This window comes from Salmo trutta, chromosome 12 (assembly GCF_901001165.1).
Source record: "Salmo trutta chromosome 12, fSalTru1.1, whole genome shotgun sequence".
Lineage (NCBI taxonomy): Eukaryota > Metazoa > Chordata > Actinopteri > Salmoniformes > Salmonidae > Salmo > Salmo trutta.
Window position 1 is genome coordinate 54,695,520 of NC_042968.1, and position 23,253 is coordinate 54,718,772.

General features: G+C 45.1%; 1 protein-coding gene and 1 pseudogene across 3 annotated transcripts in view; one reads left to right on the forward strand and one right to left on the reverse strand.

Annotated features, from left to right (window-relative positions):
• Positions 1-3,639, reverse strand: part of LOC115203809 (uncharacterized protein C18orf25 homolog) — a 23,189-nt gene extending 19,550 nt beyond the window's left edge. For all 3 annotated transcript variants that reach the window (XM_029768827.1, XM_029768825.1, XM_029768826.1), the window contains exons 1-2: positions 3,455-3,639; positions 1,504-2,358 (exon numbers count right to left, since the gene is read on the reverse strand). In XM_029768827.1, the coding sequence (XP_029624687.1) occupies positions 1,504-2,287 (784 nt within the window). In that variant the 5' untranslated portion in view covers positions 2,288-2,358; positions 3,455-3,639. The remainder of the gene's footprint in view (positions 1-1,503; positions 2,359-3,454) is intronic.
• An 11,271-nt stretch (positions 3,640-14,910) lies between these two features.
• On the forward strand, positions 14,911-23,231 carry LOC115202575 (ATP synthase subunit alpha, mitochondrial-like; annotated as a pseudogene).
• Positions 23,232-23,253: the final 22 nt, after the last annotated feature.

The window sequence follows — 23,253 nt, forward strand, 5'->3', positions numbered from 1 at the left end:
AATCTACACACAATACCCCATAATGAAAAAGCAAACAGGTTGACATTTTTGCAAATGTATAAAATAAAAAATAATTTACATAAGTATTCAGACCCTTTGCTATGAGACTCAATTGAGCTCACGTGCATCCTGTTTCCATTGATCAACCTTGAGATGTTCCTACAACTTGATTGGAGTCCACCTGTGGTAAAATCCATTGATTGGACATGATTTAGAAAGGCACACACCTATCTATACAAGGTCCCAGAGTTGAAGTGCATGTCAGAGCAAAAACCAAGCCATGAGGTCGAAGGAATTGTCCGTAGAGCTCCAAGACAGGATTGTGTCGAGGCACAGATCTGGGTAAGGGTACCAAAACATTTCTGCAGCATTGAAGGATCCTAAGAACACAGTGGCCTCCATCATTCTTAAATGGAAGAAGTTTGGAACCACCAAGACTCTTCCTAGAGCTGGCCGCCAGGCCAAACAGCACCTGGGGAGAAGGGCCTTGACCAAGAACACGGCAGGCACTCTGACAGAGCTCCAGAGTTCTTCAGTGGAGATGGGAGAACCTTCCAGAAAGACAACAAATCAAGCCTTTATGGTAGAGTGGCCAGATGGAAGCCACTCCAGAGTAAAAAGCACATGACAGGCCGCTTGGAGTTTGCCAAATGGAACCTAAAGGACTCTCAAAACATGAGAAACAAGATTCTCTGGTCTGATGAAACCAAGATTGAACTCTTTGGCTTGAATGCCAAGTATCAGGTCTGGAGGAAACTTGGCACCATCCCTACGGTGAAGCATGGTGGTGGCAGCATCATGATGTGGGGATGTTTTTCAGCGGCAGTGACTGGGACACTAGTCAGAATCGAGGGAAAGAAGAACAGAGCAAAGTACAGAGAGATCATTGATGAAAACCTGCTTCAGAGTGCTCAGGACCTCAGACTGGGGCAAAGGTTCAGCTTCGATCGAACATCTCTGGAGACACCTGAAAATAGCTGTGCAGCTCCCCATCCAACCTGACAGCGCTTGAGAGGATCTACAGAGAAGAATGGGAGAAACAACCCAAATACAGGTGTGCCAAGCTTGTAGCGTCATACCCAAGAAGACTTGAGGCTGTAAACACTGCCAAAGGTGCTTCAACAAAGTACTGAGTAAAGGGCCGGAATACTTATGTAAATGTTATATTTTTATTGATCTAAAAAAAATTGGTATTTCCTTTAAAAAAAATTTTAAAAAAAAACTTTTGGCTTCGTCATTATGGGGTATTGTGAGGAAGAAAAAAACAATCTATTTTAGAATAAGGCTGTAATGTAACAAAATGTGGAAGACGTCAAGGGGTCTGAATACTTAACGAATGCACTATACCTGTGATGTCTGTAGCAAATGTATAGTGATTGTTACTTCATGGTGTGCTAAATGTGGGTTACTTGGAATGTCTGTAGTAAATGTATTTAACATGGGATATACGTGTGGTGAATATTACCGCTGGTTGGGGTGAACGTGTCTGGTGTTGATTGTTACCTGGGATGTCTGTGGTGATTGTCTTGCCGCCTGATATCTCATCTTCAGAGGAGCTGGTGCTAGAGTCACAGGTGAGGTCGCTGTCACTTGTACTGCTGTCCTGCAGCAGGTTGTATTTCTTCCTCGCCGCTGCCTCACGCTTCTGCCTCAGCAGCCGTATCCGCTCCTTGTGCTTCTGGCTCCGGTGACCTTTGACTTTAGCCAGCCGGCCGTTGGTCTGCTTCTCGCCGCCTACTCCTCCTGCCACAGCCGGCTGGCAGCGGTTCTTCTTGGCTGCCATTGTGTTGGTGGACATCTCACTTTCAGAACGTGAGCGCCGGGACTTTTGCCTGCTTGACGATGATGTTTGGCACCCTGCTGCCAGCCCGGTGTCAGCCACCGTAGTGCCCTCCTCCCCTGACGCCCGCGAGGCGGCTCCCTCCTCACCAGAGGAGAGTGTGTCTGAGTCGGCCTGGTGGCCACTGGAGGAAGGCGAGAGCATGCAGGGGTTGGAGGAGTCGCTCTCGTAGACGTGGCCTGAGGCGGGCTTGTCACTGCCGGTGGAGGTGTGCTGGGACTCTGGGGAGTCTCTCCTTAGCTCCTTCATGAGGCAGGGCATGGAGAGCAGACTGGGCTCACCCTCCATCTGCAGGGGACTGTCCCCCTCTTCTCCTGGTGGAAAGCTGGTGGTAGTCTCTGTTTTAAGGGGCTCCCCCTGCTCCCCCCTAAAAGCAGCTGCTGACCCCACCTGTGCAGGACACTCTGGGAGGGTCTCGCCATCCACAAACTCCTCTGTGTCTGCCATCTTAATGCTAGTTGAGCGTAGGGCCCCGTGGTCTGACTGTCTTAGAAGAGTGGGCCTGTACAGGAACTCACCTGGAACAACAATACATATATATTTAGGGAAAGGGGGATAACTAGTCAGTTGTACAACTGAATGCATTCAACTGAAATGTGTCTCCTGAATTTTTACACACATATACATAAAAATAAATGCAACTTCACACAGACTGTTTGGTTCAAACACCTAAGGAAGCTGGTTATTTTTCTTCTTTGCTAGGTGGCTAATGGTAGCTTAGCTGTCTGGCTAGGTAGCTAGATTAGTGTGGGGGGGGTTCGAAGGGTGTATTTGCGGCCCGCAATTCAGGGCATTCTGCAGGAATGCCTCTTCATATTTCTATTGGTCCATTTTTAAGCTAGGACTTTGGTACACAGGTGGGGGCGCTCCAGTACAGTAGGTGGCAGTAATGCACAGTAACATTGGATGCCAACTGCCGATAAACCCCACAGAAGAAGAGGTGGGGTCTAGAACGGTAGCTAGCTGGTGTCCTTCACCCCCGCCAGTCGTGCACCGCTTAACCCGCAGTTCTGAGGGCAGGTGTTCGGCAGGCGGGACCGAAGGTCACTATGTGCTTGCTAGGACTCCAGCAGGTGGGAGCAACACCGGTAGACAGTGTCCTTTGCTCCAGAAAAACTAAAATACTTGTATTTCCCTTTTGACACATTTTAATCGCATTGAAAATCTGGGGAAATCCTGAATATCAAGTGTCTCACAAGCATGAAGATGGCTGGTGAAAAGGAAGGGGGGGCTTTAATACAGGAACCAATGGGATGCTTGGACGCAATGCAGGAATGCCCACATGCAGGAACGCCCTGAATTGCGGGCCGCTACTGTGAAAGGCTGCACGTTTCCCATAAATCGATTGTTTTTGACGAGTGGATTCAGTTGCGGGGAAGGACGGGGGATTTGTAAACACAATCATCCATGCATGCATTTGTTATACTAGCACGAACCCGCTGGGCAGATAACTACGTAGTTAGCCAACTACCTAAAATGGAAGAGACGTAACATTAGCTATGCTAGTGACGATTCAATTTAAAACGCATTCCTTTAGCTAGCCATGGTATGCTAGCCAGTTAGCACTGGCGGCGTATCTAGCTATGCAGGCGAACATGCTAGCTAGCAACTTACCTTGGACCGGGTGTTACGCGTTTGTTTCTTCGGTGTCCGACCTCTGTGACATCTTATTTTTTATATATATTTACGTATGACTTATACAAATAATACACTTGCAACGTCAACCTTAGTCCACTGACACATACGAATACCAGCTAGTTACTTATTTCAAAATGTCCCCACCGGCCGATGTTCACATAAAAATGTGCGTCACTTCCGTGGTTGTCAACGACATAGGAAAAACTAGCACCTCGGTGCGTCTTGGAAGTTGTGTAGCTACATAATCACTTCAGGTTGTAGGTGCACACTGTATATTGGTTTTCAGCTTAAATCACTAAAGCCGTGTTCACATTGACAATTTGAAGTGATTCAAACCCTATTTATTTTGCATATCCGATGCTGTTCTTTTTCCTGCAGTCTGAACAGCCAAAAAGCACATGGAATCGGATATTTCAAGCCACATTTCAAACAACCTTCGTAGGTTGTTTTAAGTCCAATACTATGCAAATCTGATTCCTGGACGTCACTTGTCTGAATGGTCCAATCTGATTTTTGCGCACATGTGGTTTTTAGATTTATTCGGCATATCTTGTTGCTTGCTTGCTAGCTACTCTGACATTTTGACAAGAACATGTGGTAGCTAACTAGCTTGTTAATTAGTGAATGCGCTAGAAAGGTAAACACGTTAACCTTTTTGGCTTTAAAAAGTGTTCTTACACTGATTTTGAACATTCAAAGCAACTGGGAAACGTCCATGTCAGGCATTGTTGTCACCTTAACATGCTACATAACTTCTGAATGATAGGAAGCACCACCAATCAGCTGCATCATTTGTGGGGGACGACATGTTTACTATTGCATCGTTTTCATAGGAAACAATTAGTGGCTCATCTTTACTTTCCCACCTATGATTTTGTAAGACAGCTAAAGATACCCTTAGACACATTCTGGAAAAAAATATAGCCCAAACAGCCCATGACAAGTTAAGTTAACCGTTTTCTCCTTGTCCAAGGCTGCAATTGATGCTCAACTGGAGATGAAGGTGGACTTCATGAATTCCTCCATGTCTAAAGGGCTGCCTTTAAAATGACACATTTTAGGGATGGTAAGTGTAGAAAGTATTTTTAATGATAATAAATGTCAATGTAAATCATAAAGGTTTGTCATTAAAATAGAATTGTCACAATGTACAGTATTATCACAAAGTTCATGTTGGCAAAACTCACAAATTCTCGCTTTGTCGCTTCAATTTTTACTTCCGCAAGAGATGGACTCTTATGGGGAAGTACAATATTTTTTTAGAAGAGCATATCACAAATTTAGAAAAATGTAAATGAAAATTTTTCAAATACTAACATTTCTTACTGGGCTCAAATCTCTGTAGGGTTCTAGTTTCTTTGACAAAGGTATCATTTCTTGTTTCAACATGGCAATTTGCTGCAGAGGGAGGAGAAACCCATGGCAATACATTTCACAGCAAAGCAGAACGGCAAATACTACCAGCTTAAAACATGACATGAGTAAACCTCAGAGAGCTCCATCAGAGCTTGGTGGGAGATGTGTCTGGATGCCAGATGTTCCTGAGGGTGAGAGGATGAACATGCATTGCTTATGACCCAGGCAAAAAAGCCCTAAATACCTGACCATGTTTCCGAGGTTGACTTCCCAGCTCAATAAACCACAAGCTATCCCCCAATCCAACATCTCAAAACCAGAAACGAAACAGAGGAAATCTTTACTCTTGAAGAAAAATAATTAACAACATACAGTACCAGTCAAACTTTTGAACACACCTACTCATTCCAGGGGTTTTCTTCATTTTTTACATTGTAGAATAATAGAGAAGACATCAAAACTATGAAATAATACATATGGAATCATGTGGATTTCTCTCCAAGACATGTTGTCCAACTCATTATAGTTAAGCACAGAAAACGTGGTAATTAACTACAATGACCTACAGCTGCCTGTTTTCATTGGTTCTTGCCAGGTAAGCCTGTGGGGCCAGCAAACATAGGCTACATGGAGAGGAAGGGCGATAGAGAGACAGGAGAGGGATTGAGAGCGGTTATTTGGGTATCTATTTGACAATGAATCTAATTGTGTTGTTATTTAGCAGTATTAAAGAGTAACAACTAAAACAACTAATCTCTTTCAAAACGGCCTATGTGTCATCGATATGAGTCAAACATTTAGTCTAGTGTAAAAAAAGACTAAAGTGTAAATATAATAATTTTGGTCAGTCAGTTTTGTCTAAATCGGAGTTTGGAAGCTCAGTATGTCACAACAAGTAAAGGTTTGGATTACAATTATGTCAACAAGTCATGCCGCTTTTTGCTAAGCTCCACGTGAAAATTGCCCCTCCGCCCACTTTGCTTCCCTACATTGAATGGGGCTCTGTTGTTTCATCGCCCGCAGTTTTGAGACTGAAAAGCCCTATACGAATTGACCAACTATGGGTTGCATGCCCTTCTAAATCAAATCAAATTTTATTAGTCACATGCGCCGAATACAACCTTACAGTGAAATAAATGCAATAAAAAAATAAAAAATACGAGTAAGAAATAGAAGTAACATAATTAAAGAGTTGCAGTAAAATAACAATAGCGAGACTATACACAGGGGGGTACCGGGGGGGGGGGGGGGCAATGCTTGTTAGATGTTCAGGAGTCTTATGGCTTGGGGGTAGAAGTGGTTTAGAAGCCTCTTGGACCTAGACTTGGCGCTCAGGTACCAGTAGCAGAGAGAACTGTCTTTGACGAGGGTGGCTGGAGTCTTTGACAATTTTGAGGGCCTTCCTCTGACACCGTGTAGAGGTCCTGGATGGCAGGAAGCTTGGCCGAGCAGTTGCCATACCAGGCAGTGATGCAACCAGTCAGGATGCTCTCAATGGTGCAGCTGTAGAACCTTTTGAGAATCTGAGGACCCATGCCAGATCTTTCAGTCTCCTGAGGCGGAATAGATTTTGTTGTACCCTCTTCACAACTGTCTTCGTGTGCTTGGACCATGTTAGTTTGATGGAGATGTGGACACCAAGGAACATGAAGCTCTCAACCTGCTCCACTACACCCCCGTCGATGAGAATGTGGGCATGCTAGGTCCTCTTTTTCCTGTAGTCCACAATCATCTCCTTTAACTTCATGACGTTGAGGGAGAGGTTGTTGTCCTGGCACCACACAGCAAGGGCCGTGGCATCCTCATATAGGCTGCCTCATCGTTGTCGGTGATCACTGTTGTGTCATCGACAAACTTTATGATGGTGTTGGAGTCGTGCCTGGCCATGCAGTCATGAGTGAACAGGGAATACAGGAGGGGAATAAGCACGCACCCCTGAGGGGCCCTTGAAAGCAGCAGCTTTCAACCAGAATTCATGGCTTCTGGTTGGGGTATGTACGAACGGTCACTGTGGGGACGATGTCATCGATGCACTTATTGATGAAGCCAATGACTGATGTGGTGTACTCCACAATGCCATCGGAGGAATCCCGGAACATATTCCAGTCTGTGCTAGCAAAACAGTCCTGTAGCTTGGCATCTGCTTCATTCTTACCCATGACAGACCACAGCCTGTCATTTCCAATGGGAGAAAATTAACCATAGTGGGGCAGTACAAGCAAAAATGTGGGCAGAGCCAAGCACGATCTAGCTAAATCCGATTGGCACGTTCTAGCATTCATTTGCATATTTCCGTTAAGGAAAGCAGACAGAAGTGTGCGTGTGCAATAACTCAATTCACCCTTGCACTCCTACACAATGCACATTTTAGCCATTAACACAGAACAACGAGCCAGATGTTTCAACAGAACCTCACTGTGACGGTTCACTATGTACTGGAAGCTACCTCACTGTGACGGTTCACTATGTACTGGAAGCTACCTCACTGTGACGGTTCACTATGTACTGGAAGCTACCTCACTGTGACGGTTCACTATGTACTGGAAGCTACCTCACTGTGACGGTTCACTGTGTACTGGAAGCTACCTCACTGTGACGGTTCACTGTGTACTGGAAGCTACCTCACTGTGACGGTTCACTGTGTACTGGAAGCTACCTCACTGTGACGGTTCACTGTGTACTGGAAGCTACCTCACTGTGACGGTTCACTATGTACTGGAAGCTACCTCACTGTGACGGTTCACTATGTACTGGAAGCTACCTCACTGTGACGGTTCACTATGTACTGGATCGGGAGATGAAAAGCTACGTGTCGCAAACTCGTATGAGAGTCATACAAGCGCACACTTTTATTAAATATAAAGATACCGTACCGTTACCGTGGCCCACAAACTGTGATACATACCGAACCGTGGGCCCACTGTACCGTTGCATCCCTACTACATACATTAATGACTTTGACGTCCAGATAGATCTATTCAATTTTTTCCGTAATCTGAGATCTGAGAGTTCTTTGATAAGAGTGAAACTTACATGACTCCACTTGAAATGTCATCCTCAGTGAGATGTACACATAGGTCTACCACACTAATCAATAGACTTACCTGTCCTACCGTGAGTCAAGGAGGAGATGGAGCCATTAACCCAGCTGAGGTACCCGAGAACTCTGAGAGAACCACATTTAGAGCAAAAAGCAATGCGTCCAAACGCATACTGAAAGACAAACAGAAACACAACTCCTATGATAACCTGAGTAGAGACGAGAGAATGGCTCTTAAGGACTTAGTCAGATCCTTCGATTATCATAAAAAATGTGACAAAGGAAGAGGAATTTGTATACAAAACAAATGTGACTATGTGAATGAATGTCGCCGACAACTATCTAAAGGTGACTTCTATCGCAAACTGAATTATGACCCTACCCTACAATTCCAGCATAAGATCTCATCCACAGTGGAAAGCTGTTTGGAATCAGGACAAATCACCAAAAAAAGAACTTGAATTTCTATGTGTGAAATTTCCCAAGATACCAACTTTCTATACAGTCACTAAATTACACAAACAAGTGTCTCCTCCTCCAGGTAGACCCATTGTTGCAGCAATCGACTCTGTGACATCCAACATTTCTACGTTTGTGGATTACCACATTCATCCGATGGTTGAGAATCTCCCATTTTATGTCAAAGAAACTAGTCACATGATCTCATTGATAGAGGGCTTAGGAAGGATACCAGAGGGCACCCTGCCGGCCACTTTTGATGTGGAGAGCTTGTACACTAACATCCCACACACTGGAGGCTTGCAGGCATTGCAACACTTCCTTCAGCAGAGAGACTCTACCCTTGCTCCATCCAATTAATGCATCTTACAACTTACTGAACTGGTATTATCCAATAACTACTTCGTAGACTTTTTCCTTCAAATTTGGGGTGTAGCCATGGGCTCCCCCTTTTCCCCCAACTATGCAAACCTGTATTTGGGACAATTTGAAGAAGCACTCCTGTACAAAACAGAGACATGCCCCCTACTTTCTAAAATCCTCCCATGGAAGAGACAAATAGATGATGTCTTTGTGCTCTGGGAAGGAAGTCAGCAGGAACTAAATTAACTCCAAACTCTACTAAACGAGAGCTCCGAAAACCTAAAATTCAACATGCAGACTGATGAGAAAAATAAACTACCTGGACTTATGGAACATCAAAGAAAACGATGCATTACACACAGACTTATACACAAAGCCCACAGACCGCAACACCTTGCTATGTACGGATAGTATGCATCCTCTTCCCCTCAAAAATGGTCTACCATATAGCCAGTTATGCAGGGTTAAACGAATCTGTGTCCACCAGACAGATTTTGACAGCAATGCTAAAAAAATGACAAATACATTTAAAACTCTTGATGCTGCAATGATGAGCATATCTCAAAAACCAAGAGAGGAATTACTAAAAACTCAACCAAAGAAGAAAGACAACGCAACCGTCTTTTGCACTATGTACACCAAGGGTTCGGAGAAAATTAAAGCAATCCTGAAAATGCACTGGCATATTCTGCAATCAGACAAAGACATCACACATCTCTTCAAGGAATCCCCACTGGTGGTCTATAAGCGTGGTCGCAATATTGGAGATAGGTTGGTGAGATCTGACATGCCCCCTGAGCTCACTCAGACACTCTTGACATCCATTCCAAATGGGAACTACAAATGTGGCTCATGCGCACAGAGCAATAGCACTATAAAAACATCCTTCTTCAGACACCCACATACAGGTTGTAAAATCCCTGTTAGGGGTATCATCCCATGCAAGACCACGGGAGTAATCTATCTCATCACCTGTTCATGTGGAAAAGCCTACGTAGGACAAACAAAAAGACAAAAAAACGCATAGCTGAACACCGCAGCTCAATCAGGTGTAAGAACATTGACTATCCAGTAGCAGCTCACTTTGTTGAAGCTAACCATCCAATCTCCTCCCTCAAATACACAGGAATTGAGCATGTTGCTCTACCAAGGAGAGGAGGTAACATGGAGATCCTACTACTACAAAGGGAGGCTTACTGGATATCCTAAACATTGACCCCTAGTGGTCTGAATATTGACTTTGATCTTAGGCCCTTATGAACAATTATTTCTTATGAACAAGTCTTATAAATTGATATATTCTTTCTACAGCTTATCAGCGTACACCAAATATGTTCTCCCTGTTGATGGTGCTTATTATGCATTACAGTTGAACCAAAAGATTACATGTAACAAATATGAAATGAAATACGAAACAATTAAATATGTGACATTTAATTAAACAATAATGTTTGTTGATGCTAATATTATGTACAATATTCAATTATGTTTCTATATGATAACAATAGCCTAACATAATATTTAATATGCCATAAACTATTGTTTGTTTTTTTAAGTTTCACTAATTCATTCTAATTAACTTAATCATTATGACACACCCCTCACTATTGTCATTGGTTGCACTAATTGCACTGTTTGTCTACATTACCTGGTTCAAGTATTCATGACATTACCCTGAAGAAGGCACAGTGATGCCGAAATGTTGGTAAATACCCAATAAATGATTGGGAGTTTATATATGGAGTGTGCGACTCTCTTTATTTTGATAGTTAATAGTTTATTCGCCGTTAGTCAGCACCTCCACTCAAACAACTTTTTCTGGGTGTACGCCAGCTCATGTTTTTTATGCCCTAGATAATACATAATAAACTTTTATGAGAACAGGCATGTTGTTTTGGAGTTAGCAGACGATGTCCCCGAATGCTTGCTTGCTACCTAACCTGAAAATCCGGGTTAGTTATATCTTTGTCTGAGTTGAAATGAGTTGGCTATCACGTTAGCTAGCTAGTCAGCTCGAGTTGAAACATTGAAAGTAAGCTGGCTACATCCTATGATTAGCTAGCATCCAAGTGCCTGCCATGTATTGACCCTAAATACCAATGGGCTACAGTTAACTGTTGTTAGCAAGGTGGCTCGCTAACGTGAGCTATGCATATCTTCCTCTGACATGCTACATCACATTACACATTAGGTTGATTTATTTATCTAGCTACAGTATCATTCCCCTTTCATCTGTGGTATCATAGCATAGCCTGGCTCGCGAGATTTACCAAAAGTAGTTACTAGCTAGCTAGTAGCAGCTATCTACTTAGCTAACGTACTTACTAACACCAGTGGGTTGATAGGCAGCAGAAGTGACCATGTCAGAAGTAATTCATGCCTGGCCATCTGGCAATATTGTTGAAATGCATTGGAAATTTGCACAAACTTTATGGAAGACCATTTTCATTCTTATTTGCCAAGCAAAATGTTTGTGTGTTGCACCCATAGGTAAAAAATACCGGACACGCGGAGAGTGCTATCACAGATAGAACAATGAACTAGTTGTTTCACCTGTTGTATAAATCTGAAGCATCCCGATTTTTAAATTGTGTTTGGCAACCAAAAGGTGCATTACCGCCACCAACTAGACTGTAAATCCATTACACGTTGTGATACAAAAAGGATGAAATGTACCTTGCCAACTAACCCTACACTCATAAAAAAAAAAACATTCCACTACTTGACCCTATCTGACGGCCTGGGTGGACGGGACACTACCATTCAACGCACCATGTTACTCTTTTGCAGTAAAATCTCACCACAACACCTATTGTCTGTTATTTACGTTCCATTTCTGCAGTACAGTTGATAACCATAGCAATGAGAGCTAAAAAGCCAACCTTCATGAAGCACATTTCATTCCTAGGCCACTCTGTACTGGTAAAGGTCTACTACTCACTGCAGGGCTCTAGACTAACTTTTTCCACTGCTACCAACTTTTTCATTGGGTGGCACCAGCACATGATTTGGACACACCAATTTCTCTCCCCTGCTCAGCGATAATGGCCTGACCTGTGCCCCATAATTTACCTGCATTCCATACAGTACCAGGCTAATAATGACTAGCCATCTTTTAAATTAGCATGCCCTTCTGTTCTTACACTGATTTGGATAGATTTACTCACAGTTCAACGTTAATTGTGTTTCTCACTGGCACGTTTATAAATGCATTGGGGTGCATGATTTCTCTCTCATGAGCTAGTAATAGGCTACATTTGGTTATTCATTAATTATGTATTAAAAAGCTGTGTGATATAATTTTGTGATGTAAGACTTTATTCTTTACAAGTGTAGACATTTTTGTTTCTAAAGTAGGTCTGTCATAAAAACAATATGTACATCTCAAAATAGGACGTTGCCCCTTTAAGACAGACTGCTTTTCAAAAGAGAGTAGGCTAGCCAAGACTAATGCTAGGTGTCTTTTTGCAGCTTTATTTTTTGTAGACTATCAACAGTAGCCAGTAGACAATTCTTTTTCCAGGGACAAGTACGACAACTGAACTATTTCATCTAACATATCCAGGGATTGCATTTTATTATTCCTTTTTTTCCCAATTTCGTGACATCCAATTTGTAGCTAAGATCTTGTCTCATTGCTGCAACTCCCCAATGGACCCGTGAGAAGTGAAAGTCAAGAGTCATACGTCCTCCGAAACATGATCTGCCAAGCCGCACTGCTTCTTAACACACTACTCGCTTAACCGGGAAGCCAGCTGCACCAATGTGTTGGAGAAATCATTGTCTAACTGACAACCGTGGTCAGCTTGCAGGCGCCCGGCCCGCCACAAGGAGTCTCTAGAGCACGATAAGCCAAGGAAATGCCCCAGGCCAAACCCTCCCCTAACCGGACGACGCTGGGCCAATTGTGCGCCGCCCCATGGGGCTCGAGGTCACGGCCGGCTGTGACACAGCCTGGGAGCGAACCCAAGGCTGTAGTGGCAATGCAGTGCCTTAGACCGCTGCGCCACTCGGGAGGATCCAGAATGATCAGATATATCTTTGTGCATATTGGCCTAGGCTATATTATTCACCACTTGAGGAATTGGGAACTCAAAACACTTAGCTAGATTGCTAACTCTGAATATGATAATGTTGCTAGATAGATTAATCAAATAGACTCCATTGCTATCGGTAAATGTAATTTCCTACAAAAACCTTCCAGTGCTAGGTAACAGGCTACTCTGGTGGTAAAGTGGTGCCATGAACTCAATATTAAGAGGTGAGAAATAAATTACATAACTTACAGAAAGCTGTGACTCTCCTCTCTGTAACTAGAACAACAGTAATTGCATTTTGAGCAACGGTCATATGGTTGTGCACACGGTAGGGAGTGGCTTGCTCACACAGTAGCCAACAGTAAAACAGGGACAGGCAGATAATTCATATAGTTTATTTTTGCTCAATTGCACATTACTGTTTGAATAAATTAATAAAAAAGGAGCAATTTGTGAACCACATACTAATGTGATCAGCTAAAAAAAATTCCACTGGCACCCTAGCGATCGAATTTCAAAATTGGTTTCGCACTACCAAGTCAAAAGGTTGCAAATGTGATTGTTTTGGTCGCAGTTTTGAGCCCTGCACTGGGAGCCTCTTAGGATCTCTCACTCTTGACCCATCTTCCACTACTTTCTTCACTGCCTCAGCATACGACATCTTCTGTACAACTCTGACCCTGGCAACCCCAACCTGCCTCTCTCACTGGACACCTCTGATCCCCAACAACATGGGCACCCCTACAGTTAACGCATACCGCTTCTTTCACCGATTCTACACATTCTTTTGTCCCATGTCCTCATGCACACTTCTCACATCTAGGAATCTCCCTCCTATACAGTGCTGCAACATGACCATAAGCTCGACATCTGAAACACTGGTGGGTTCGGCACAAAAGCTCTTACAGGATAACTGATATCCTACCATTATTTTGTCGGGTAAAGACTCAATCAATCAAAAGTCAAAAGGACAGACTGTGACTGTTCTGTTTCTGTTCTGGCACGAGAATGGGCCTCAAGATCTCGTCACGGTATCTCAAATTGCCATCGGTAAAATGCAATTGTGTTCGTTGTCTGTAGCTTATGCCTGCCCATACCATAACCCCACCGCCACAATGGGGCACTGTTCACAACATTGACATCAGCAAACTGCTCGCCCTCACGACGCCATACACGCTGTCTGCCATCTGCCCAGCAAAATTGAAACCGGGATTTATCCGTAAAGAGCACACTTTTCCAGCGTGCCAGTGGCCATCGAAGGTGAGCATTTGCCCACTAAAGTTGGTTACGACGACAAACTGCAGTCAGGTCAAGACCCTGGTGAGGACGACGAGCACGCAGATGAGCTTCCCTGTGATGGTTTCTGACAGTTTGTGCAGAAATTCTTCGGTTTTGCAAACCCACAGTTTAATCAGCTGTCGGGTGGCTGGTCTCTGACCATCCCGCAGGTGAAGAAGCCGGATGTGAAGGTCCTGGTCTGGCGTGGTTACACGTGGTCTGCGTTTGTGAGGCCAGTTGGACGTTGTCACGCCCTGACAATAGAGAGCCCTTGGTTCTCTATGGTGTAGTAGGTCAGGGCGTGACTAGGGGGTGATCTATTATGTCTATTTCTATGTTGGTGCTAATATGGTTCCCAATTAGAGGCAGCTATTTATCGTTGCCTCTGATTGGGGATCATATTTAGGTAGCTATTTCCCCACCTGTGTTTTGTGGGATATTGATTGATTGTTAGTGTGTTTGGGCACTACGTCCTCAAAGTCTTAGTAAGTTTTGTTATTTTGTTTTGTTAGTTTCACTTAAATAAATATGTGGAACTATACTCACACTGCGCCTTGGTCCGATCATTTTCAAGAACGTGACAGAATATCCCACCAAACCAGGACCAAGCAGTGTGTTCACCAGGTAAAGGAGTTTTGGACATGGGAAGAAGTGATGGGTGGATGCGAAACCCTTCCTTGGCGGCAGACGGAAGGTAATAATGGAGGACAGCGATGACGCCAGCGTTCGCGGCCACAGAAAGCCCAAGGACAACCCCAATATCTTTTTTTTGGGGGGGGGGGCACAAGGAGTGGCCGGTCGAGCCGAGGAGAGTGCCAGAGCCCGAATGGCAAACTCTGGAGGAGCGTGTCATCAGACCTTGGCCACAGAAACCCCAAGATTTATTTGGGGGGGGGCACATGGAGCCGGCGGCTGAGCCGCGGGAAGAGCCAGAGACTGTCAGGGAGGCAATGGAGAAGTTGGGAGCGAGAGAGATGTTGTGCAAGCGTGTTCTGCTCAACATTCGACCAGAAGATCCGGTTAGCACTCTGGTGAAACCTGTGTCAGCTCCACGCATCTGGCCTCCAGTGCGCCTCCCCAGTCCGGTACGTCCTGTGCCAGCTCCCCGCAATTGCCCTGAGGTGCGTGTCACCAGTCCGGTGCCAGCTGTGCCTGCTCCATGCGCCAGGCCTCCATTGCGCCTCCCCAGTCCGGTACGTCCTGTGCCAGCTCCCAGCACTCGCCCTGAAGTGCGTGTCACCAGTCCGGTGCAATCTGTGCCGACTCCACGCATCAGACCTCCAGTGTGCCTCCCCAGTCCAGACCGTCCTGTGCCTGCTCCCCGCACTCGCCCTGAAGTGCGTGTCACCAGTCCGGTGCCACCTGTACTGGCTTCATACACTAGCCCTCCAGTGCGCATTCACAGTCCAGAGCTTCTGGCAATGGTTCACAGTCCAGAGCTTCCGGCAACGGTTCCCAGTCCAGAGCTTCCGGCGACGGTTCCCAGTCCAGAGCTTCCGGCGACGGTTCCCAGTCCAGAGCTTCTGGCGACGGTTCCCAGTCCAGAGCTTCCGGCAATGGTTCACAGTCCAGAGCTTCCGGCAATGGTTCACAGTCCAGAGCTTCCGGAAACGGTTCACAGTCCAGAGCTTCCGGCAATGGTTCACAGTCCGGAACCTCCTGCGACGGTCCACGGTCCGGAACCTCCTGCAACGGTCAACGGTTCCGGAGAGTCCAGGCATGGCGTCAAACCCAGCTCCAAGGTCGGAGCCTTCCTCTGCGCCTGTGGCCAGTCCAGGCACGGTGTCCAGTCCCGCTCCATGGCGGGAGCCTTCCTCTGCGCCGATGCCCAGTCCAGGCACGGTGTCCAGTCCCGCTCCAAGCCTGGAGTCTTCCGCTGCACCGGTGCCCAGTCCAGGCAAGGCGGCCAACCCAGCTCCATGGCCGGAGCCTTCCTCTGTGCCGGTGGCCAGTCCAGGCACGGTGTCCAGTCCCGCTCCATGGCGGGAGCCTTCCTCTGCGCCGATGCCCAGTCCAGGCATGGTGTCCAGTCCCGCTCCAAGGCCGGAGCCTAGTCCAGGCACGGCGGCCAACCCAGCTCCATGGCCGGAGCCTTCCTCTGCGCCGGTGCCCAGTCCAGGCACGGCGTCCAGGCACGGCGTCCAACCCAGCTCCATGGCCGGAGCCCTCTTTGCGCCGGTGCCCAGTCCAGGCACGGCGTCCAACCCAGCTCCATGGCCGGAGCCCTCCTTTGCGCCGATGCCCAGTCCAGGCATGGCGTTCAGCCCAGCGCCATGGCCGGATACGGGGTCTGAGCAGGGGCTACGACCTGCACCGGAGCCGCCACCAACACTAATCACCCCACCTACCCTCCCCAATTGCTTTCAGGTTTTGCGGCCGGAGTCCGCACCTTTGGGGGGGGGGGGGGGGGGGGGTACTGTCACGCCCTGACCAGAGAAGCCCTTGGTTCTCTATGGTATAGTAGGTCAGGGCGTGACAAGGGGGTGTTCTAGGTTTATTATTTCTATGTTGGTGTGCTTGGTATGGTTCCCAATTAGAGGCAGCTGGTAATCATTGCCTCTATTTGGGGATCATATTTAGGTAGCCTTTTTCCCACCTGTATTTTGTGCAATATTGTTTTGAGTTAGTGAATGTAGCACCTCTGATGTGATGGTTCGTTGTTTCTTTCTTTTTGTTTGGAAGTTTCGCTTTAATAAATATGTGGAACTTTAATCACGCTGCGCCTTGGTCCGTCTCTCCACACATCCGTGACACTAGATATCTCCTGAATTTGGTCTAGTGCACATTGTTGGTCATAGTTTTAAAAGGCATTTTTCTTATCAATGCTATAGTAAAGTTCACCACTTAATCGGACCCAACTTAGGGCTCAGCAGGGCTCTCCTTCCACGATGACCATCTACTTCTGGGTTTCTACTCTGGGCCGGCGTTGGTCCCTTTCGCTCAGGACTCCTTCTACTTTGCCTCCGGCCACAAATACATTTGCACATAAATCATTCCATCTAACCCATAACACATTAATTGCTCCACTTATATAGTTATAAACATACTAAAAACTTGCTCTAGTCAATTTGTCAGTTACAAAAAATGTGTCAGTTTCCAACAATTCCTCATCTGGAACAATGATCACTCACATGTTCCACACGCCCTAGAAACCATATTGACTTTTACATGTTATAACAGTTTCACACCAACCTTGATAAGAATGAGATTGGGACAAGGTTAGCCCAAGCTGCAACTAGTGGCTCTCCTCACATTTTAGGGGCATCACTCTGTCTCTAGAAGCCTCACCTTTCCAAATCATAATTAGAACTATTGATAAATTATCCAACCCAAATTTAGAATGACAGTCCTTAGTGCTTCATGTTGATTCTCTCACTCAAATTTTAAGACCCTCAACTTAGTACACACCGATACGGGCAGAATGTACATTTACATTGACATACAGTATATTCATCTTATATTTCTAGCATGAACTTTTCTCATCACAGCCCCCATTTGTGGTAATGACAGATTGATATCTCAATGCATTTCTAGTATAAATTACATTTTTTTTTATTTTACAGGCAGGCATGTAAATAAAATCTATTTGCAAAATCTATTCACCTCCCCTAGGGGACTGGTAATTCCCCCTTTGGACACATGACTCCCAACTGGGATTCATGCGTCCCAAAAAAACAACAACACTACCTGTTCAATCAAAATAACAAATACAATTTGAATTACAACCATTGATGACTCCATCTTAACCTAATTGTATCCCATAAGGTAATTCAAGGAGTAGTAAAATAGAGTAGAGACAGGTGTCCCTCATTCAGAGGCAGCACTCTATCTCTGTCCTTCTCGTGGTCCAAATCACACATGGGACTATTGCTCAATGATAAACTTCTTCCTAAGTATTAGTGTTTACATAGCCCATTTAAATCTTACCCAATGTCTCTTTCTAGTGAGGGAGATCAGGCCTCACCAGAAAGTCAGAACAGAGGTCAGAGGTCATTCAACCCCTTTAAGTGAGTGTTTCTTTCCCTCTACCTCAGACAATATTTAAAGATATTTCAAACATTTTGTGTATCAGTTTTACATTGGGCTTTTCAGTACATTTCTTATCAAGAGAATTTACATGTGTGCAACCAAAACTTTGACAATCGATACTTCAGAAAATCTCATTTGTGTGCCCTTTAAGGCGCATCGTTTCTAACCTGTGAAATCGCCACACAATAAATTAGTATTAACACCCCTAACAAATATTCTAACAGGTAAAAACAAACAAAATAATGCCCTGGCCTTACTTAATTTGGGAGCTTCCTTAATTAACAACTGGATCCGCGTACCTTTATACTAACTCCCAAGGCACCTGCCTCAGAAAGCATTTAAAAGGGAGAGATACAGAATCATAAATAAATAAATAATAAAATAAAAAAAATTACACATCTTAATCAAAATTCTTAATCTTAATTGAGTTCACTGCATCTTGGGCAGGAAGTCTTGAATAAACCATGTGTATAGAGAATTATACTTCAGATACATCATATGATACGGTGTCCCGTAAAGCTGAATAGGCACCTTCTAAAGTAAACAATCCCAGAGCCCCTCTCTTGTAATCGTAATATTTTTGACCTATTGCATTGACATACAGTTCTGTACTAATTGTCCGTAGGACATAAACTAGTCAAAATATGAAACCTGTTGTTTATTGAATTGATAAGCCAGCACAAACTTTTTGAAGGTCCAAGCAGATTTGTTATTCAGTACTAAAAACATTTACTTTGTTGGGTTCTGAGAATATGAAATATACTTATTCATGTCACTGATGGAGTGCTAAGGTTGAGGGTCTACACCAGAAGTCAACTAAGCTTGGAATGTGTTGAGTGCAAGGAAGCGATTACATGTAGCAGGCATTGATAAGGGGAGATGGGTGGAGATCTTGGAAACTAACAATGTCACTGAGGGAGAGAGGGTCATGTATAATTTTTACATTATGTCAGGATATGTTATTGTTAGCCATCAGGGATACTCTGGGAGGAGCAGAGACAGAGTCTGGTATCAATAACCATGACAGCCTTGAGTTGGGGAGGAGTGAGCACTTTAGGGTAGAGGTCAGGTTAGATGAAGTGAGGAAGAACAGATATCACTGAGGTTTTGTCTAGCAACAGAGATGCATTGGCTGTACAATTGTGGAGGAGGAGACTCAGCCTAGGAGAAAGGGTTAAATATCAGTGCTTGTGTGAAATGTTTTTTGTCTGAATTACAGCTGTATCGACCCTTAGGAAGAATTAAACTTGGTTAAGCTTCTCTAGTGTATGTGAGTTATTTACTCAAAATTAAAACCTAACTACTTGAATCTACTTCAATTCTGGACACAGTTCCACGTAATAAGAGCATCTCCTCCCAGCTGCCCACTGCACTGAGGCTAGGAAACACTGTCACCACCAATAAATCCACTATAATTGAGAATTTCAATAAGCATTTTTCTTCGGCTGCCCATGCTTTCCACCTGGCTACCCCTACCCCGGTCAACAGCCCTGCACCCCACACAGCAACTCGCCCAAGCATCCCCATTTCTCCTTCACCAAAATCCAGATAGCTGATGTTCTGAAAGATCTGCAAAATCTGGACCCCTACAAATCAGCCGGGCTAGACAATCTGGACCCTCTCTACAATCTGGACCCTCTTTCTAAAATGATCTGCCGAAATTGTTGCAACCCCTATTACTAGCCTGTTCAACCTCTCTTTCGTATCGTCTGAGATTCCCAAAGATTGGAAAGCTGCCGCGGTCATCCCCCTCTTCAAAGGGGGAGACACAATAGACCCAAACTGCTACAGACCTATATCTATCCTACCCTGCCTTTCTAAGGTCTTCGAAAGCCAAGTTAACAAACAGATTACCGACCATTTCGAATCCCACCGTACATTCTCCGCTATGCAATCTGGTTTTAGAGCTGGTCATGGGTGCACCTCAGCCATGCTCAAGGTCCTAAACGATATCATAATCGCCATCGATAAGAGACATTACTGTGCAGCTGTATTCATCGACCTGGCCAAGGCCTTCGACTCTGTCAATCAGTTTGGGCTACACACTAATGAGACTCTCACGAACATGTTTTGCTCACAAGACTTGTCTGAAGGTCCCTGAGTACAGGTCAAAAAACAAATGGAACTACTGTATATATGGAGACTGTTTAGTGCCAAAGGGGTTAAATACATATATAATATATATAAAAATATACAAACATTTCCTGATCTTTCAGGAAATAGTGGACCTAAGTAACACCATATGGAATGTACAGTAATGTTTCTTAGCTACTGCGTCTTTGTAGGGTCCCCTTGGGTCCAGCATTCGTAGGCATATAGGTCAGAAGGCCCCTGGCATCATCCCCTGTATGTCTGTGAGGGAGCCCATGCAGACTGGCATCAAGGCTGTAGACAGCCTGGTGCCCATTGGCCGTGGCCAGCGTGAGCTGATCATCAGTGACAGGCATACTGGGTAAGACGATAGCCCGATTGGTGTGAACTTGACTTACAGTAGGGTGGATAATGCCTGTGGAAATGGGAGAAAAAAGAGCAGGTCATGTCAGTTTAATTTCACTGACATCACGTCTCATCTCATTCCTGACCAGCAGTTGTCTTGTTATTCAGGACCGTGGCAAAGTAAAGCCCTGTTAATCAGCTCCTTGTGTTTCTCATGGTAGACAAGTCAGATGTCGACTTATATGATCACACTTGTAGTGGATACAGAAATCGGCTGTAGCATATTGCCTGGAGTACATCGGTGACATCACACCTTGCCTGAGATCTAAAGGCAAGTGTTGCTCACGGAGTGCTGGCCTAGTCATTTGCTCTGTTGGCTAAGACAGTTGGCTCAGTTGCGTGTGTTGTGCAGTGTTGTGTTCTAGTTTGTTTCCCGCTCTGAGCAGAACAGAATGCACTGCTTTTACACATGCATGTTTTGTCATTCACTTTAGTTTTTATAAATGATACAAAATTTGTTTCCAATGTATTTTCTCCTTAGTAAAACTGCCATTGCCATTGACACCATCATCAACCAGAAGCGCTTCAACAACGGCACCGACGAGAAGAAGCAGCTGTACTGCATCTACGTCGCTATTTGCCAGAAGAGATCCACCGTGGCCCAGCTGGTGAAAAGGCTGACGCCATGAAGTACACCATAGCGGTGTCTGCCACAGCCTCTGACGCCGCCTCCCCTCAGTAACTGGCTTCGTACTCTGGCTGCTCCATGGGAGAGTCCCGGTCGTTGAGGCCTACCCCGTCATGAGGCCAACATCGCCTACCGCGGCGATGTGTTCTACCTCCATTCTCGTCTCCTAAGAAAGAGCAGCCAAGATTAATGAAAACTTCGGAGGCGGCTCTCTCACCGCCCTGCCTGTCATTGAGACCCAGGCTGGTGATGTGTCTGCCTACATTCCAACCAACATCATCTCCGTCAAAGACAGACAGGTAAGTATCATGTGTTCTCAAAAATGTTTACCATAATTAATCAGAAGCTGAAAATAAAAGTTGAGTTATCTGGTTTTAATGGACCTTCCTCATACCTATCCTCACATTAATTCCTTTTTTATTTTATTTTTCCCCCCCTTTTTTCCCCAATTTTGTGGTATCCAAATGATAGTTATACAGTCTTGTCCCATCGCTGCAACTCTTGTATGAATTCGGGAGAGGCGAAGGTTGAAAAAAGTGCGTCCTCCAAAACACAACCCAGCCAAGCAGCACTGCTTCTTGACACATTGCCCGCTTAACCCGGAAGCCAGCCCCACCAATGTGTCGGAGGAAACGCCGTACACCTGGCGACCATGTCAGCGTGCATTGCGCCCGGCTCGCCACAGGAGTCGCTGGTGCGCGATTGGACAAGAACATCCCTGTCGGCCAAACCCTCCCCTAACCCGGACGATGCTGGGCCAATTGTGCGCCGCCCCATGAGTCTCCTGGTCGCGGCCGGCTGCGACAGAGCCTGGACTCTAACCAGGATCTCTAGCGGCACAGCTTAGCACTGCAATGCAGTGCCTTAGACCACTGCACCACTTGGGAGGCCTCACATTCATTCCTGATTTGTCATTTTCAGTAATGTCACTTATTGTTATCTTAGGACTGATTGATCAGGTGTTTACCCAATTAAAACACTGAACCCATGCATTTGTCTCACTCAGGTCTTCTTGGAGACTGAGTTGTTCTACAAAGGTATCTGACCAGCCATCAACGTGGGTCTGCCTGTGTCACTGGTTGGCCATAAAGCCATGAAATAGGTGGGCCTCTAATTTCTTTCCCCAGTATTTATAAATTGGCATTGGGCACTTGCATTAGAAACCCTTACAAGGGAATTAGTGTCCCACTTGTCACTGACCCCATTTCCTCCCTGGTCAGGTGGGTGGTACCATGGAGCTGGAGCTGGCCCGGTACAGTGAGGCGGTGTCCTTCACCCCGTTTGATTCCGACTTGGACGCTGCCACCCAGCAGCTGCTGAACCATGGTGTTTTCCTTACAGAGCTCCTCAAGCAGGGGAAGTTCTGTGAGTATCTCCTAAGATGTGTTGTTTTGGTCACATTTGTATGATTTTAATCAACTGAAATTATGATTGTGTGCACTGTCCCTGTCAAATAAATTGCATGAGTGGATGAGACTGAATTTAGATTTTCCAGAGGGTCGTCCTCAGTAAAGTTTTCTCTAGCCACTGCTGTTCGTTCTTCCTTGCCTGTGTGACTGACTGCATGCATTTTGTTCTGCAGGCCCCATGGCCATTGAGGAGCAGGTTACAGTCATCTATGCCGGTGTGCGGGGACACTTGGACTAAATGGACCTAACCAAGATCGAAGATCGAGAAGGATTTCCTTCAACACGTTCTCAGCCAGCACCAGGACCTCTTGTCACAAATTAGGTAAATCAAGTCAACTACCATGTTTTAGCCAGCTTAAGCTTGATGTTCTGACATTATTGGGCTCCTTTTGTAAGTTATCGTACCATGTTCGTGAACATACGTTAACCCATTTGGCTTCCCCTTGCAGAGCCGATGGCAAAATCTCAGAAACCACAGATGTCCAGTTGAAGCAGATTGTCTTGACCTTCCTGGCAAGCTTTGAGTAGTGTGTCTTATATTTTGAACTGTTTTGCCAATGTTTGCATAGTGTGCAGGTTACACTTTCTACGCCATTCAGAAAATAAAGTGGCACTTGATATCTCCTAAAAGAGAATAAAAAGTGTTTCTACTCCAGGACCCATGGACTTTCTTTTCTACT